This window comes from Procambarus clarkii, chromosome 31, assembly GCF_040958095.1.
Source record: "Procambarus clarkii isolate CNS0578487 chromosome 31, FALCON_Pclarkii_2.0, whole genome shotgun sequence".
NCBI classification, from domain to species: Eukaryota; Metazoa; Arthropoda; class Malacostraca; order Decapoda; family Cambaridae; genus Procambarus; species Procambarus clarkii.
The window spans coordinates 15,615,629-15,633,766 of NC_091180.1; the positions used below are offsets into that span (position 1 = coordinate 15,615,629).

At 48.4% G+C, this 18,138-nt stretch overlaps 1 protein-coding gene across 1 annotated transcript in view; it reads right to left on the bottom strand.

The window, feature by feature from the left end:
• Positions 1-10,156, bottom strand: part of LOC123758646 (neuroblast differentiation-associated protein AHNAK) — a 124,735-nt gene extending 114,579 nt beyond the window's left edge. Inside the window, exon 1 of the mRNA XM_069334370.1 lies at positions 9,086-10,156. Coding sequence (XP_069190471.1) covers positions 9,086-9,317 — 232 coding nt within the window. The 5' untranslated portion in view covers positions 9,318-10,156. The remainder of the gene's footprint in view (positions 1-9,085) is intronic.
• Between the last annotated feature and the right edge of the window lie 7,982 nt (positions 10,157-18,138).

Here is an 18,138-nt window from a genome sequence, read left to right on the forward strand (position 1 = left end):
GAGCTCGGAAGCACCCGGAGGCTGTTTATAACAATAACAACAGTTGAATGGCAAGTTTTCATGCTTGTAAACTGTTTAATAAAGTAACCAAAGCCGTCAAAGATTGAGGAAAGACGTACACGTTCGTAAGTGCTTGCGTAACTGCTTCGTGAATCTGGCCCCAGATGACCAAGACGGGAGGATAACATGCAGAAAACGACAAGGAAATATGTGAGAATGTAAATAACAGTTAGCATAGTGTCTTAACGACCGAGGAGGAACAATTGCCAGTGCAAGGAGAGGAGGTAACGACAGACTAGAGACTGACAAACACTCAGATAACACCACAGGCCATAATGACACAATAAACCTATGCCACCAGATAATATTCTGCCAGAAATATTAAAACATGCTACATAGGCTCTGATCTGGAAGAAATCAACTGGGGGTTCGACCCCCAGGTGTTGGAAGATGATGTATGTCGTGATCAATATACCAGACACGACACAAGGCGGAGGAGGAGAGTACCCGACAGACAGGAGTCAGAGAGTGACAGTCGAGGCTGATTAACTCTGTAACATACTCCAAATTCACACACACACACTTGGGCCTCGCGGCTGAGTGGACAGCACTCGGGGGTCGTAGTCCTAAGGGCCCAGGTTCGAATCCCGCCGGAGACGGGAAGAAATGGGTAGACTTTCTTTCACCCTGATGCCTGTCTCCACCTAGCAGTAAATAAGTAACTGGGAGTTAGACAGCTGCTACCACCGGCTTTCTTGGGATGTGAGTGAGTGTGTGTGTGTGAGTGTGTGAGTGAGTGAGTGTGTTAGTGAGTGAGTGAGTGAGTGTGTGAGTGAGTGAGTGTGTGAGTGAGTGAGTGTGTGAGTGAGTGTGTGAGTGAGTGAGTGTGAGTGAGTGTGTGTGTGAGTGAGTGTGTGAGTGTGAGTGAGTGTGTGAGTGAGTGAGTGAGTGTGAGTGAGTGAGTGAGTGTGAGTGAGTGCGTGTGTGAGTGAGTGAGTGAGTGTGTGTGAGTGAGTGTGTGTGAGTGAGTGAGTGAGTGAGTGAGTGAGTGTGTGTGAGTGAGTGAGTGAGTGAGTGAGTGTGTGTGAGTGAGTGAGTGAGTGTGTGAGTGAGTGAGTGAGTGAGTGAGTGTGAGTGAGTGAGTGTGTGTGAGTGAGTGAGTGAGTGAGTGTGTGAGTGAGTGAGTGTGTGTGAGTGAGTGAGTGTGTTACTAGTTGTGTTTACTAGTTGTGTTTTTGCGGGGGTTGAGCTTTGCTCTTTCGGCCCGCCTCTCAACTGTCAATCAACTGTTTACTAACTAACTACTAACTTACTAACTACTTTTTTTTTTTTTTCCCACACCACACACACACACACACACACCCCAGGAAGCAGCCCGTGACAGCTGACTAACTCCCAGGTACCTATTTACTGCTAGGTAACAGGGGCACTTAGGGTGAAAGAAACTTTGCCCATTTGTTTCTGCCTCGTGCGGGAATCGAACCCGCGCCACAGAATTACGAGTCCTGCGCGCTATCCACCAGGCTACGAGGCCCCATTAGTGAGTTAGTGAGTGAGTGAGTGAGTGAGTGAGTGAGTGAGTGAGTGAGTGAGTGAGTGAGTGAGTGAGTGAGTGAGTGAGTGAGTGAGTGTGTGAGTGAGTGAGCGAGTCAACCCGACCCACCTCCCTCATTTATAAGGTTCATGGTACATTAACACAAAGCCCCTACACTCTACAACTAAGACCACCCTCTTACGAAACCAGTGCATCTTTCATCAATCATGGTTACTTAAATTGATTAGCAGTTATACACCAAATGACGACCTCGGGTTGAGGACGACCTCGCAGACTTTACGACCTCGTAAACTGGTTAATAAATACAGACTAAACTGCCACGATCTACGGCTGATGTATACACATACAACCACAACCATTCCACAACCACACTACCAGTATCAACCACAACCATTCCACAACCACACTACCAGTATCAACCACAACCATTCCACAACCACACTACCAGTATCAACCACAACCATTCCACAACCACACTACCAGTATCAACCACAACCATTCCACAACCACACTACCAATATCAACCACAACCATTCCACAACCACACTACCAGTATCAACCACAACCATTCCACAACCACACTACCAGTATCAACCACAACCATTCCACAACCACACTACCCGTATCAACCACAACCATTCCACAACCACACTACCAGTATCAACCACAACCATTCCACAACCACACTACCAGTATCAACCACAACCATTCCACAACCACACTACCAGTATCAACCACAACCATTCCACAACCACACTACCAGTATCAACCACAACCATTCCACAACCACACTACCAGTATCAACCATAACCATTCCACAACCACACTACCAGTATCAACCACAACCACCCCCCTACCTCCACTATAACCAGCCACTATAACCAGGTCACTATAACCAGCCCACTATAACCAGCCCACTATAACCAGCCCACTATAACCAGGTCACTATAACCAGGTCACTATAACCAGCCACTATAACCAGGTCACTATAACCAGCCACTATAACCAGCCACTATAACCAGCCCACTATAACCAGGTCACTATAACCAGGTCACTATAACCAGCCACTATAACCAGCCACTATAACCAGCCCACTATAACCAGGTCACTATAACCAGCCCACTATAGCCGTCACCAACCAGCCCACTATAACCGTCACCAACCAGCCCACTATAACCAGCCCACTATAACCGTCACCAACCAGCCCACTATAACCAGCCCACTATAGCCGTCACCAACCAGCCCACTATAGCCGTCACCAACCAGCCCACTATAACCAGCCCACTATAGCCGTCACCAACCAGCCCACTATAACCAGCCCACTATAACCAGCCCACTATAGCCGTCACCAACCAGCCCACTATAACCGTCACCAACCAGCCCACTATAACCGTCACCAACCAGCCCACTATAACCGTCACCAACCAGCCCACTATAACCGTCACCAACCAGCCCACTATAGCCGTCACCAACCAGCCCACTATAACCGTCACCAACCAGCCCACTATAGCCGTCACCAACCAGCCCACTATAACCAGCCCACTATAGCCGTCACCAACCAGCCCACTATAACCGTCACCAACCAGCCCACTATAACCAGCCACTATAACCAGCCCACTATAACCAGCCCACTATAGCCGTCACCAACCAGCCCACTATAACCGTCACCAACCAGCCCACTATAGCCGTCACCAACCAGCCCACTATAACCAGCCCACTATAGCCGTCACCAACCAGCCCTCAGCCAAGCACATTGGGAGGGTTGGCAGGCAGCCATCAGCCGGGAGCAGAACAGGGCGTAGGAACAGGTTGGGCACTGTCAGTAAAGGAGTGGAGAGGGCAGACACCAGTATAACAACTCTCACTTGAGTCTCCCTCTCCCACTCTCCCCACACACTCTCCCACTCTCCTCACTCCCACATACAGTGGGAGGAAGCTCAGAAGGGAGGTTAAACCTAGAGATGCTGCCGTTTTGACTGGGATCCTGCTCCCATGTACACTCCGTCCCATGTACCCCCCCCCCCTCCCATGTACACCCCCCTCCCCCCCTCCCATGTACACCCCTCCCCCCCCTCCCATGTACACCCCTCCCCCCCTCCCATGTACACCCCTCCCCCCTCCATCTAGACCTCAAGGACCCCCGTGACCCCCACACCCCCTGCCCCAGCCCACAGGGACCCCCCTCCCAATACCACTCCTACTAAACTTGCTCTGCCCTACGGTCAAGTGTCCCACGTTCCTTCAAAGGTCAACGGAAACACTTTGGCAATAATATGTCCGATGATGCACACACACACACACACACACACAGGTCCCTGTATACCACCCATGTTAGACCAATCCTGGAGCATGCAGCTCCAGCTTGGAGTCCATACTTAGTTAAACACAAGATAAAGTTAAGAGAAGATTCAGCGGTATTCCACCAGACTCGTCCCGGAACTGAGAGGTATGAGCTACGAGGAAAGGCTAAAGGAGCTGAACCTCACGTCCCTGGAAAACAGAAGAGTAAGGGGAGACATGATAACCACCTACAAAATTCTCAGGGGAAATGATAAGGTGGACAAAGACAAATTATTCAACACTGGCGGGACGCGAACAAGGGGACACAGGTGGAAGCTGAGTACCCAAATGAGCCACAGAGACGTTAGAAAGAACTTTTTTAGTGTCAGAGTGGTTAACAAATGGAATGCATTAGGCAGTGATGTGGTGGAGGCTGACTCCATACACAGTTTCAAGTGTAGATATGATAAGAGCCCAGTAGGCTCAGGAATCTGTACACCAGTTGATTGACAGTTGAGAGGCGGGACCAAAGAGCCAGAGCTCAACGCCCGCAAGCACAATTAGGTGAGTACAATTAGATGAGTACACACACACAGAAACTATAGGAATAACAGGACACTGGAGAGCAGAGAAAGATACCAGAATGCCAGGAATGAATATGTCAGGATGAGAAGAGAGGCAGAAAGACAATACGAAAATGACATCGCAAGCAAGGCAAAGACTCAGCCTAAATTGTTGCATAGCCACACCAGGAGAAAAACAACAGTAAAGGAACAAGTAAGAAAATTAAGGATAGGGGCAGACAGATTCACTACAAACGACAAGGAAGTGTGTGAGGAACTGAGTAAGAAATTCCAGGTCTTCACCTTAGAGCAAGGAGAAATTTCAGAGATAAGAGAGGGAATAGCTAACCAGGAACGACTGGAAGAGTTTGAGATTACCAGCGGGGAAGTAAGGAAGTGTTTACTAGAATTGGATGTGACAAAGGCTATAGGTCCAGATGAAATCTCCCCTTGGGTTCTAAAGGAAGGAGCAGAAGAACTGTGCCTGCCACTCTCCATAGTGTATAACAAATCACTGGCAACAGGGGAACTGCCAGAAATTTGGAAGACGACTAATGTAGTCCCAATATACAAGAAAGGGGATAGACAGGAGGCACTGAATTACAGGCCAGTGTCCCTAACCTGCATACCATGCAAGCTGATGGAGAAGATTGTGCGAAGAAAGCTAGTGGAGCATCTGGAGCGAAGGAACTTTGTAACACAGCATCAACATGGGTTCAGGGATGGTAGGTCCTGCCTCACAGGGTTACTTGAATTCTACGACCAGGCAACAAAAATAAGGCAAGAAAGAGAAGGGTGGGCAGACTGCATATTTTTGGATTGTCAGACAGTAATCTGACACAGTACCACACAACAGACTAATGCAAAAGCTGGAGATGCAGGCTGGAGTGAAAGGGAAGGTACTCCGGTGGATAAGGGAGTACCTAAGCAACAGGAGACAACGAGTCACTGTGAGGGGTGAGGCCTCAGAGTGGCGAGGCGTTACCAGTTGAGTCCCACAGGGGTCAGTTCATGGACCTATACTGTTTCTGATATATGTAAATGTAAATGTCTGATATATGTCTCCTGAAGCCCACATAAAAAGAATAACATCTGCGGCATATGCGAGACTGGCTAACATCAGAACAGCGTTCAGGAACCTGTGTAAGGAATCATTCAGAATCTTGTACACCACATATGTAAGACCAATCCTGTAGTATGCGGCCCCAGCATGGAGCCCGTACCTTGTCAAGCACAAGACGAAGCTGTAAAAAGTTCAGAGGTATGCCACTAGGCTGGTCTCAGAACTAAGAGACTAAGAGGCATGAGTTATGAGGAAACGTTTCGTGAAATGCACCTCACGTCGCTATAAGACAGAAGGGCTCCGGGAGACATGATCACTACCTACAAAATTCTCAGAGGAATTGGCAGGGTAGATAAAGATAACACTGGTGGGACGCGAACAAGGGGACACAGGTGGAGACTGAGTACCTACATGAGCCACAAGGACGTTAGAAGGAACTTTTTCAGTGTCAGAGTAGTTAACAGATGGAATGCATTAGGCAGTGATGTGGTGGAGGCTGACTCCATACACAGTTTCAAGTGTAGATATGATAGAGCCCAATAGGCTCAGGAACTTGTACACCAGTTGATTGACAGTTGAGAGGCGGGACCAGAGAGCCAGAGCTCAACCCCCGCAAGCACAAATAGGCGAGTACACGATACAATCAGCGGCATATGAAAACGTTGGCAACATACTTGAAGCCTTCAGCAACATGCAAACACAAATACAACCATACAGTTGTATAAACATTTACCCTTGCACAATACAGCTTATACACAACGTAGCGGAAACTATCCAAGAGTGCACGCGCGGCAAAATGGGCTCCCTGGAATGCTCTATATTATCTTCTCCGAGGCTAGGGGTCCTCACTGAGGCCATACCACTATATATTTAGCATTAACATCCTTAATATAAAAACAAAACCTGATGTCAGTTGACCTTGAATGACGAGACAAAAGGAATCACTGTGAGTGAACAATTAATGTATTAAGGTGGGCGTAGGGCACCTGGTGGAGGGTGACACCAGGAGACACGAGCCTCATGAAGTGACTGGACAGTTGACAGTTGACAGACACAGAGAGACCGACCGAGAGAGAGAGAGAGAGAGAGAGAGAGAGAGAGAGAGAGAGAGAGAGAGAGAGAGAGAGAGAGAGAGAGAGAGAGAGAGAGAGAGAGAGAGAGAGAGAGAGAGACCGAGAGAGAGAGAGAGAGAGAGAGAGAGAGAGAGAGAGAGAGAGAGAGAGAGAGAGAGAGAGAGAGAGAGAGAGAGAGAGAGAGAGAGAGAGAGAGAGACCGAGAGAGAGAGAGAGAGACCGAGAGAGAGAGAGAGAGACCGAGAGAGAGAGAGAGAGACGAGAGAGAGAGAGAGAGAGAGAGAGAGAGAGAGAGAGAGAGAGAGAGAGAGAGAGAGAGAGAGAGAGAGAGAGAGAGAGAGAGAGAGAGAGAGAGAGAGAGAGAGAGAGAGAGAGAGACCGAGAGAGAGAGAGAGAGAGACCGAGAGAGAGAGAGAGACCGAGAGAGAGAGAGAGACCGAGAGAGAGAGAGAGACAGAGAGACCGAGAGAGAGACCGAGAGAGAGAGAGAGAGACCGAGAGAGAGAGAGAGAGACCGAGAGAGAGAGAGAGAGAGAGAGAGAGAGAGAGAGAGAGAGAGAGAGAGAGAGAGAGAGAGAGAGAGAGAGAGAGAGAGAGAGAGAGAGAGAGAGAGAGAGAGAGACCGAGAGAGAGAGAGAGAGAGAGAGAGAGAGAGAGAGAGAGAGAGAGAGAGAGAGAGAGAGAGAGAGAGAGAGAGAGAGAGAGAGAGAGAGAGAGACCGAGAGAGAGAGAGAGAGACACACACACAACCACATGTTTAAGGGGGGGGGATAACGGGAGCCCAGTACCCCCACTCTCGTGTCCAGATACGTGCAACAGGTGAGACTAACAGGAGGCACGTGCAACAGGTGAGACTAACAGGAGGCACGTGCAACAGGTGTGACTAACAGGAGGCACGTGCAACAGGTGTGACTAACAGGAGGCACGTGCAACAGGTGAGGGTAACAGGAGGCACGTGCAACAGGTGAGACTAACAGGAGGCACGTGCAACAGGTGTGACTAACAGGAGGCACGTGCAACAGGTGAGACTAACAGGAGGCACGTGCAACAGGTGAGACTAACAGGAGGCACGTGCAACAGGTGAGACTAACAGGAGGCACGTGCAACAGGTGAGACTAACAGGAGGCACGTGCAACAGGTGAGACTAACAGGAGGCACGTGCAACAGGTGAGACTAACAGGAGGCACGTGCAACAGGTGTGACTAACAGGAGGCACGTGCAACAGGTGAGACTAACAGGAGGCACGTGCAACAGGTGAGACTAACAGGAGGCACGTGCAACAGGTGTGACTAACAGGAGGCACGTGCAACAGGTGAGACTAACAGGAGGCACGTGCAACAGGTGACACAGAGAAGTGGAGCAGTGAGAGGGAAGGGTAGAGCAGTGGCACTAACCTGGAGTAGTGTGAGGGGAGGGTAGAGCAGTGGCACTAACCTGGAGCAGTGTGAGGGAAGGGTAGAGCAGTGGCACTAACCTGGAGCAGTGTGAGGGGAAGGTAGAGCAGTGGCACTAACCTGGAGCAGTGTGAGGGGAAGGTAGAGCAGTGGCACTAACCTGGAGCAGTGTGAGGGGAAGGTAGAGCAGTGGCACTAACCTGGAGCAGTGTGAGGGGAGGGTAGAGCAGTGGCACTAACCTGGAGCAGTGTGAGGGGGAGGGTAGAGCAGTGGCACTAACCTGGAGTAGTGTGAGGGGAGGGTAGAGCAGTGGCACTAACCTGGAGTAGTGTGAGGGGAGGAGGGTAGAGCAGTGGCACTAACCTGGAGCAGTGTGAGGGGAGGGTAGAGCAGTGGCACTAACCTGGAGCAGTGTGAGGGGGAGGGTAGAGCAGTGGCACTAACATGGAGCAGTGTGAGGGGAGGGTAGAGCAGTGGCACTAACCTGGAGCAGTGTGAGGGGGAGGGTAGAGCAGTGGCACTAACCTGGAGCAGTGTGAGGGGAGGGTAGAGCAGTGTGAGGGGGAGGGTAGAGCAGTGGCACTAACCTGGAGCAGTGTGAGGGGGAGGGTAGAGCAGTGGCACTAACCTGGAGCAGTGTGAGGGGAGGGATAGAGCAGTGGCACTAACCTGGAGCAGTGTGAGGGGAGGGTAGAGCAGTGGCACTAACCTGGAGCAGTGTGAGGGGAGGGTAGAGCAGTGGCACTAACCTGGAGTAGTGTGAGGGGAGGGAAGAGCAGTGGCACTAACCTGGAGCAGTGTGAGGGGAGGAGGGTAGAGCAGTGGCACTAACCTGGAGTAGTGTGAGGGGAGGGAAGAGCAGTGGCACTAACCTGGAGCAGTGTGAGGGGAGGGTAGAGCAGTGGCACTAACCTGGAGCAGTGTGAGGGGAGGGTAGAGCAGTGGCACTAACCTGGAGCAGTGTGAGGGGAAGGTAGAGCAGTGGCACTAACCTGGAGCAGTGTGAGGGGAGGGTAGAGCAGTGGCACTAACCTGGAGCAGTGTGAGGGGGAGGGTAGAGCAGTGGCACTAACCTGGAGCAGTGTGAGGGGAGGGTAGAGCAGTGGCACTAACCTGGAGCAGTGTGAGGGGAGGAGGGTAGAGCAGTGGCACTAACCTGGAGTAGTGTGAGAAGCGCAGCAGCGCCGCCGAAGGAAGATGACGAGTGCCACCAGTGCCAGAGTGAGCAGGAAGGTCACTATGACAGCCACGGCCAGACTGGAGGCGCACTCACACTCCACGCCCGCGGCACTGGCCTTCTGGCCGCCCACGCCCACGGCCAGGGCAGCCACCAGCAGGCCGCCCACCACCATCCTGGGCGGCCGCGCACGCCCTTCCTCCCCGCCCATCTTTGATTATTGTGTGTGAACCTTGCTCATGACTGTCCGCCGACACTGGCGCCCACTGCGCTACAGGTGGGTGCGTTGGGTGCGCTCTGTGGTGGTATTCCAGGGCTAAGCACTGCCTCTCGTAGCCCTGGGCTGCTTCCCTAAGGTCACTACTGCCTCTCGTAGCCCTGGGCGGCTTCCCTAAGGTCACTACTGCCTCTCGTAGCCCTGGGCGGCTTCCCTAAGGTCACTACTGCCTCTCGTAGCCCTGGGTGGCTTCCCTAAGGTCACTACTGCCTCTCGTAGCCCTAGGCGGCTTCCCTAAGGTCACTACTGCCTCTCGTAGCCCTGGGCTGCTTCCCTAAGGTCACTACTGCCTCTCGTAGCCCTGGGCGGCTTGCCTAAGGTCACTACTGCCTCGCCGCTGCCGCTCCTGCTAGCAGTTTCTCGCAGGTCACTACTGCCTCGCTGCCGACAGCGGCTTCGTTGAGGTCACTGCTGCCTCTCTACTGCCAACCTAGCAGCCAGTACCCAACGGGCAGGACACGCTGCTACTGCCCGACACTGTCACTTCCGGCTCCAACTACCGGTAAACTAATGGGTAATGATGGAGTGGGTAGGGTGGAAAAGGGGGGACACGGGGCTATCGTATAAGGCAACAATTGTTGAAGATATTTGCGGTCACTGTGGAGCGGGGCTAGACTCCTCCGCCCTCCCACACGGCCAGGTCTACACTAGCTATCCACCGCCTCTTACCTGCCGCTCACAGGCCGTGTGTATGCGTGTGCGTGCGTGTGTGTGTGTGCGTTAGTGCGTCCAGGCTCAGGGTCCAGGATGCGTGCGTACGTGCGTGTGGTGGAGGGTGGGTCGCCTGCCCCTGGAAGCTTGCTGACCATCCTCACCTGAGGCTACACTCTCATACGCTTCCACTCAACTGCGTATTCCACCTGGCCTTGGCCTCTCTCTCTCTCTCTCTCTCTCCTCTCTCTCTGTGTGTCTTCATCCTGATACTACCCCTCTATGTGGCCAACCACTTGGGCTGGACGGTAGAGCGACGGTCTCGCTTCATGCAAACCGACGTTCAATTCCCAACCGTCCACAAGGGGTTGGGCACCATTCCTTCCCTCCCGTCCCATCCCAAATCCTTATCCTGATCCCTTCCTAGTGAGTATTCAGGAGCGGGAAAGCGCTACGAGAGTGTCTATAAGATAACCTTGAGTCGAGGACGATCTCGCAGCGTCTCCAAGATCATCAAAAGCCTTAATAAACACTTTAAGTTGCCATGATTGAGAAAAAAGATGGACAGGTTTCGTAAGCAGGGGGTTGTAGGAGGGGTTGTGGTGAGGTTGAAGTCAGTCAGCACCTGATTGCGAAGGGTTTCAAACGTGTGTGATGATTTTTCTGTTTTGTTTACAAATCTTTATTGATTTAACACCACAAAAGTAATAAAATTTAGTGTAAAATTAAAGATTGTGAAGATGCCGGCAACCTTGGCTGGCCGCCATTGTGGAGGATTGTGCCGGACTGTTGATGTTAAGTGTTTTGTATTTATTGTATTTATTGTATTTACTTGCAATACTTACAATACTAGTTTATTGGTATTTACTGTCTAATACCTTAAACACTTTATATTAGTGGAGGGAGTTTTGAGTAGAGTTTAAGACCCCTGGTTTTGTACCTGCTCTATAAGACCACCCCTGGTTTCGAAGGGGTGTTCTTGATGATTCAGGTGTTGTCTTATCCGGCAGGTGTTTGACAATACCCAGGAACCTTTTGCCGGTGTTTAACATGTATTGTTCTAGGTGTTTAACAGGAACCCTATTGAACGGCAAGAGAGGGTAGATAGTAATGTGTTTTAGATAAAGGATGTTGGAATGTTGGGCTCTGTTACGGACCCGAGTCCAGCGTCCGAGCACGGAGCAGTAACAACCACGCCATCTGTGGGTCAGCTCCCGAAACCCCCTCCAAATGGACGACGCCATCTAGTGAGGACAGGATATACCGGCCACAGGGGCTGGTTTCCCGTCCTGATCAGCTCATAACATAGCCGCTGCTGACCTCTGGTGAGGTGACGCTTAGACAGCAACGCCATCTATGGAGTGGATAGGTGGGCGCTTGTGTCTAAGCCTGTAAGTGAGGTGCCCTAGAGTGTAACCAGTACTGATGACGTGTCTGATTACAGAGTCGACCTGGGACTGCTGAATCGGACGGTGGATCAGTCTACCCAAGGCAGCCATAGTATCTCCACGCATTTGCTGCAGAAGCTGTGAGTCACCCCCCGGATGAACACTGTTGGGTTAGCCTGCCTGTGAGGTGGCAGAACCAGGGATTGTCGTACCCGGGGCTGACTGGTGGAGAAGACTAGCCACTGGGGTGTTGTGGTGAGGAGAGTGATCTGTGGAATCACACGAGGCTCCTGCCTAGGGCTCGCAACTCTAGTATCGGTCGTGGAGTGGCCTACGCAGCGTAGCTGATTGGAACCTGCCAGCTACAGGCTGGATTTGTGGTTGAAGGCCTCCACGACGGTGCACCCAGTGGGACTGTGATTTGGCTGGCCTGTGGCCGGGGTAGACTCGTCTAGAGAATCTAAGGATTCATCGTGAGGCCACGAGAAGAGGACCAAGGGCTAAGCATCGTTGAGCACCGTGGAGCATCCCGTGTCTTCGGAGGAAGACGAATTATTGTAAATAAGAAGTGTAGTAATAGTAACCGCGTGTGACTGTTTATATACTTATTTATGGTGGTGGAATAATTATATATTTAAGTTTAGTGCAGTTTTATCCCTTCCCCTTTAATTTACTTGCGTCACGGAACTCACCCCTTGAAAGCCACTACTAACTTGGGGCCGGATACCCAAACTCTAATAACATCAGAGAAAGAACCCAGTTGCGACCCAATAGGGCCGTAACAGGCTCTTAATGCTTTGAGACGTCCCTCTCTAGAGGAGTACCTCTTGCAACCCCCGTTGGTACAGCAAGTGCCGGACCAACCGGGCTGTTGTGAGCCTGCGGGCTGCTCCAAGCAACACGCTGTTGGACCAAGTTATCACAAGTCGTGCCTGGCCTCAGGCCGGGGCTCGGGGAGTAAAAGAACTCCCATAACCCTCTAAAAGGTATGATCCAGGCAACTCTACTGATCCACTGGGTTATCCTGCACGTTGTGCCGTGTCTCTTGGTCTCTCAAGGAATAACTTCAGTGTACGGGTATAAACTGCTATGTCCCTCCCTCTCTCTCTCTCGCCTGGAGTACACTTCGAGGGATTTTAAGTATAGCCAATAATTTATTTTTTGAATGGATTCGGGACAGTAAAGGTTCTGTGGGTGTCCTGCAGGCCATCTTCTCCAGCTTGTTATGGCGGCTGTTAGTATGTAACTATATTCCACGAGAGAGAGAGAAAGAGACAGAGCAGCAGTAGTGTCTCAAACTTTATCATCATTAGAGTGAATCTCTTCTTTGACAGTTTCTTGTTATCCAACCAGTCATTTTCTTCCACTTGTGACATTTATCTTTTTTGTTTTTTTAATATAAGGTCTTTCGTCACGATTACTCCCGATCATTTGCGTGATTTTTTTCATTCTATGGTGTGTTTTGATTGCGTTTTATATGGTTCCTGCTGTTGGCATTCTTTCTAAGATCAGATATTATGTACCCTGCCCTGCCCTGGTGACGCTCTATTACTCCCTTATCTATCCATATCTCAACTATGGTATTTGTGCTTAGGGTTCTACTACCCAAAATCATTTACGTCCTCTAATTACTCAACACAAAGCTGCTATTAGGACAATATCCAACTCTGGCCCCAGACATCACTCGGTACCCCTACTCAAATCTCTGAATATGTTAGATATTAAGTCACTGCACATCCTCTCATGTGTATTTTATATATATATATATATATATATATATATATATATATATATATATATATATATATATATATATATATATATATAATATATATATATATATATATATATATATATATATATATATATATTATATATATTATATATATATATATATAAAACGCTGAACTGTAATGTCAATCCTGACCTTAAAAGCTTCATTGAAGGTTGTAACAGAATCCATGAGCACCACACCAGAAACAAATACCTATTTGATATTCCAAAAGTACCACTCAACCAAAATAGAAATGTTCTACAAATCAAGGGACCCAGAATGTGGAATGACCTTTCCAATCATCTTAAAGACTGTACCTCTCTCAACCAGTTTAAGATAAAAACTAAGTACTACCTAATTAACTCCATGTAACCTACCTCACCCCCAAAATGTCAACCCATGTCTACTATTTTAAACAATGCTGCTTGTTGTCCAAATTGTATTTTTGCCCTTTTTTTATTTTCTCAACACAATTTATACTTTAATCTCAATTAGTATTAAGTTTTAGTCTTTAGTGTTTTTCCTGCCCGAAACGCATTGCGTAATAGTGGCTTTAGGCATTGTATATACTAGCTCTATCTATAAATCCACCAATGTTTGTATCTATGTTTGTACTTTACCTGAATAAATATTTGTATTTGTTACCGTATGGACTTCATCGTCAGTGGCCTTGCAAGAATGTAACACTCAATACTCAACCCAATGTTCCTTCTTGTATATAAATCAATAAAAAACACATAGTTCTGTGGCTCAATGAAAGACCTGATTAACATCAAATTGGAGGCTTGCTGTGTCCTCTATATTGTCTACTCTCATGAAACTGTTAGTGTCATCTGCAAAGGATGACACGGTACTCTAGTTTGTGTCCTTGTCTATGTCCGATACAAGAAAGAGTAGTGGAGCTAACACTGACCCTATCCTTGAGGCTTCAAAGATAGGGTGAGATCTGCTCCCCACTACTGACCCTGCCCTTGAGGTTTGATCCTACCCTTGAGGTCTGACCCTACCCTTGTAACCTCAAGGGTAGGGTCAGTAGCGAGGCCAGGCGTCACCCTAAAGGGTAAAATCTCAAGGGCTGTAGAAGGGTTAAAGACTCAAGGGTAGGGTGAGGCCTGGCCCCACTACTGACCCTGCCCTTGAGGGTGTAAGAGGGAGGGTGAGGGTTGGTGGGAAGGGTGTAACTGTGGCCAGTGGTGATCACCCAGGTTGTGATGGACTCCCTGGCTAGTAAACAATGAACAAGTATTAGTAGGCTACGAGATGGTTCGTCAATACATTTATAAAGCTATATAACCTTACTCACCCTGACACACCCTAAGGCAACACACCCTAACCTTGCGAGACACGGGCTGCTCACAATCTCTTAAAGAGCAGTGTTCAAGTCTTGTCAATTTGATAACAAAACTCTTGGGAGTTACTACATAATATTTAAATTTTAATTGATTTAATAATTAATCAAAAATTAAATTAAATTTAATTATTAAATAATTTGTGGTACTAATTCCCCCCTTGTTGGGGAACACACCCAGCCTCTCGAAATGTACATCGCATTTTGATCTTTAAATCCCCCAAGGACAAAAAACTTATGTAAAACAAAATAATCTCAGCAGCTGCCAAAACTGACACTGACGGCCCATTTTCAATTCATGGGTCTTCGGTTAGATTTGCGCACTTTAGTACCTCAGTTTAGTGACGTTGGTAACGTTTGAGAAGCCAGGCTGCTGGGACAGGAAGCCTGTGCTTTCGCTTATCAAGGTCCACCTAAGTCAATTACTGACCTTTCCCCAGGATGCAGCCCACAAAAGTTGCCTAGCTCCTGGGTACCTATTTTACTGCTAGGTGAACATGAGCATAAAGTAAAAGAAAACGCCCAACTATTTGTCGCACCCGGAGATCGAGGCCTCAAGTGTGAGTCGAGGACGAAGACCATCGTACCACAGAACAGTATTAATTTATTACACTGAAACTACTCTAAAGATGTCTTCCCGAGACTAAACTGCCCGATATAAACGGGAAACTTGCTTTTATAATTAAACTCTAGCAATGGCCTCGTAGCCTGGTGGATAGCGCGCAGGACTCGTAATTCTGTGGCGCGGGTTCAATTCCTGCACGAGGCAGAAACAAATGGGCAAAGTTTCTTTCACCCTGACTGCCCCTGTTACCTAGCAGTAAATAGGTACCTGGGAGTTAGTCAGCTGCCACGGGCTGCTTCCTGGGGGTGGAGGCCTGGTCGAGGACCGGGCCGCGGGGACACTAAAAAAAAGCCCCGAAATCATCTCAAGATAACCTCAAGATCTCAAGAAGATGGGGAGACCTTCAACAAGCCTCCGGCTCTTTGTCCCCATCGAGGCCACTACAGATGTTTTGAAACTTTTTGGTTTGGCATTTTGGAATTTTTTGTTAGGTGTTTAGAATTGTTTTGTTGGGCATTTTGGAGGTTTGTAACAAGCAGGGTACTTCCCTGGAAACACAAACCGAAACTGTCTCTATTTTCCGCTTGTTACAACTTGAAATAAAGTTGTTACATCTTGGCTTAACGTGTTTATGACGTATTAGAACGTTGTTACAACTTGCTATATTAGTTGTTATAACTGGTTAGGTGGTGTTAAAACTTGCTCGAACGTTGTACCAACGTCGTAGTTTCAGTGTGTGTTTGGTGGGTTGCTCCTTATTTTGCCACCTCCCCTCCTTCTACCCCTACCTACCTACCTTGTGTAGCTTCCGGAGATCAATGGCCCCATGGCCCGGTCTCTGACCAGGCCTCCCGGTTGGTCGTCTGGTCAACCAGGCTGTTGGACGTGGCTGTTCACAGCCTGGTTGATCGGGTATTCTTTGGAGATGTTTGTCGAGAGCTATCTTGAACCCTGTGAGAAGCCAGCCAGTTATACTCCTAACGTGTAGCAGGAGAGAGTTGAAAAGTGCTGGGCCTCTGATGCTGATAGTTCTCCATCAGCATACCCATTGCACCTCTTTTCAACGGGGATATTTTGCACATCCTGCCATGCCTACTGGGTCTCATGTGATGCTATTTCTTTGTTCAGATTTGGAACCAATCCCACTAACTCCCATGTGTAGATTATTATGTATCTCTCTCGCCTGTGCTCTAGAGAATACAGAGTTAAAACTTTTAATCAGTCCCAATAATCAGGATGACTTATAGATTGAATTCTAGCGGTAATGGATCTTTGCATGCTCTCTAGGTCAGCAATTTCTCCGGCTCTAAATGGGGCTGTTAGAGTGCAACAATATTTCACCCTAGAGACCAATAGTCTTAAAACGTATCATCACTGGCACAGCATCCCTTGTTTGGAAGGTCCTTGTTATCCAACCTGTCCTTTTTCTTGCAGTCGTGACAGCTGCTTTATGGTGTTCTGTAAAGGTAAGATCTTCTGACAAGAGTACTCCCAGACTCGCCGCCTGTGCTCCTCCCTTAATTATCTCCCTTCTTCTCCATCCTCCTTCCCCTTCGTCTTAAATCACCACAGCAAAAGTACCATATATTTGGTTGACAATACAGAATATAGAAAATTGAAAATACGTATGACAATATATGGACCTTCAATCGACAAGGGTCAGTTAGAGGTCCTCTATCACTTTGACCTTTTGACCTCCCTAACCTCCAGCCCTCCTTTCTACCTCTCTGGAGGCTGTCTGGCCTCTGGGCTCTCTCTCCCCTGCACTGTGTTTGACAGGTTGACACTTGACAAATTATGTGCCAGGTTGTAGGGTCCTGGAATTCAGTTTCTCCGTGGGAATTTGAATGCCCGCTGTCTCGGTCTATGCACCTGGGCCAGATCCTGTGGGTAGAAGAGACCCCCCTCCCCTCCCTTGTGACTGGCCCTTGGGATGCCAGAGGCATGGTCTGGGGGTCTTAAGTGTAGGTCTGTGTAACTCCTTAAAGACATCTTTAGTGTGAGTTGGACTGTGTGAAGGAGACCACTGTGGCTAAGCCCAGGGCGAACCGGATATACATCCCCCTGATTGGAGTAGCAGAGTAAGGTAATTGCTCCTCTTGAGCTTTAAATTTGATAAATTTGCTCACACAATTGTCTATCTCCATACATACTGCCACTATATCAATACATCACCAGTACACCTGCCTACCACCATACCAATGGATCACAACCACCTCTGCCTGCCACCATACCTGTCCATTGCCATATACTGTACTCCAAAGAAGTAAGCGAAGAACACACTTGACGTAGTAGGGAGTACAAGGTAGCCAGACCAACAAGAAGATGACAAGACGTGCAAGTGAGCTGTTGGGAGATAGATGTGTGGAAGATATTTAGCAAAATATTTATGAATGATTTGCAGTGCAAGTGCTGTATAGGAGTAATTGTGAGCGAGGTGAAAGATGGCGTGGAAAAATGCGGACATACTAATAATTTAAGTTTCCCTAATAAACGAATGAAATAAACATTACGTTGTACTGCCCCAGATTGAATCAGTTTCACAACAAAACATTACCACAGATAATAAACCTATAATAATGTGTGAGGGCAGCCAAAGAAGAGAAAGTACACAGTGGCAACAACAGTTTAATCCTCGAGCAAGGTACATAGAAGGAAGTGATTGTAATCAGACTATGGGCTGAAAGTTCAGGTAAAATTGTAATAAGAACCCCACTGTTGGCAGAGGGGACTGCTCTGGAAGCTAAGGAGGGAGGGAGAGGGAGAAGCTCTCATTGTGGTGGTCCACAACTAAATGCATTGTGAATACCTAGTTTGCCTGCATTTATATGGTGTGAGAGAGAGGTGAGAAGTAGAGGGAAGCAAGGTGTTGGAGGAGCTTTAGGGCATTCAATCTTAAGATAGAATACCAGTATGTCAGTACACATTTTTTATGCACTAAAGGGTTGGACAATATAACCCTTTAGTGAAGCTAACTTATAAACTTCTGGTAGATAAACATTCACATAAAATGTGAGAGATCTTATCAG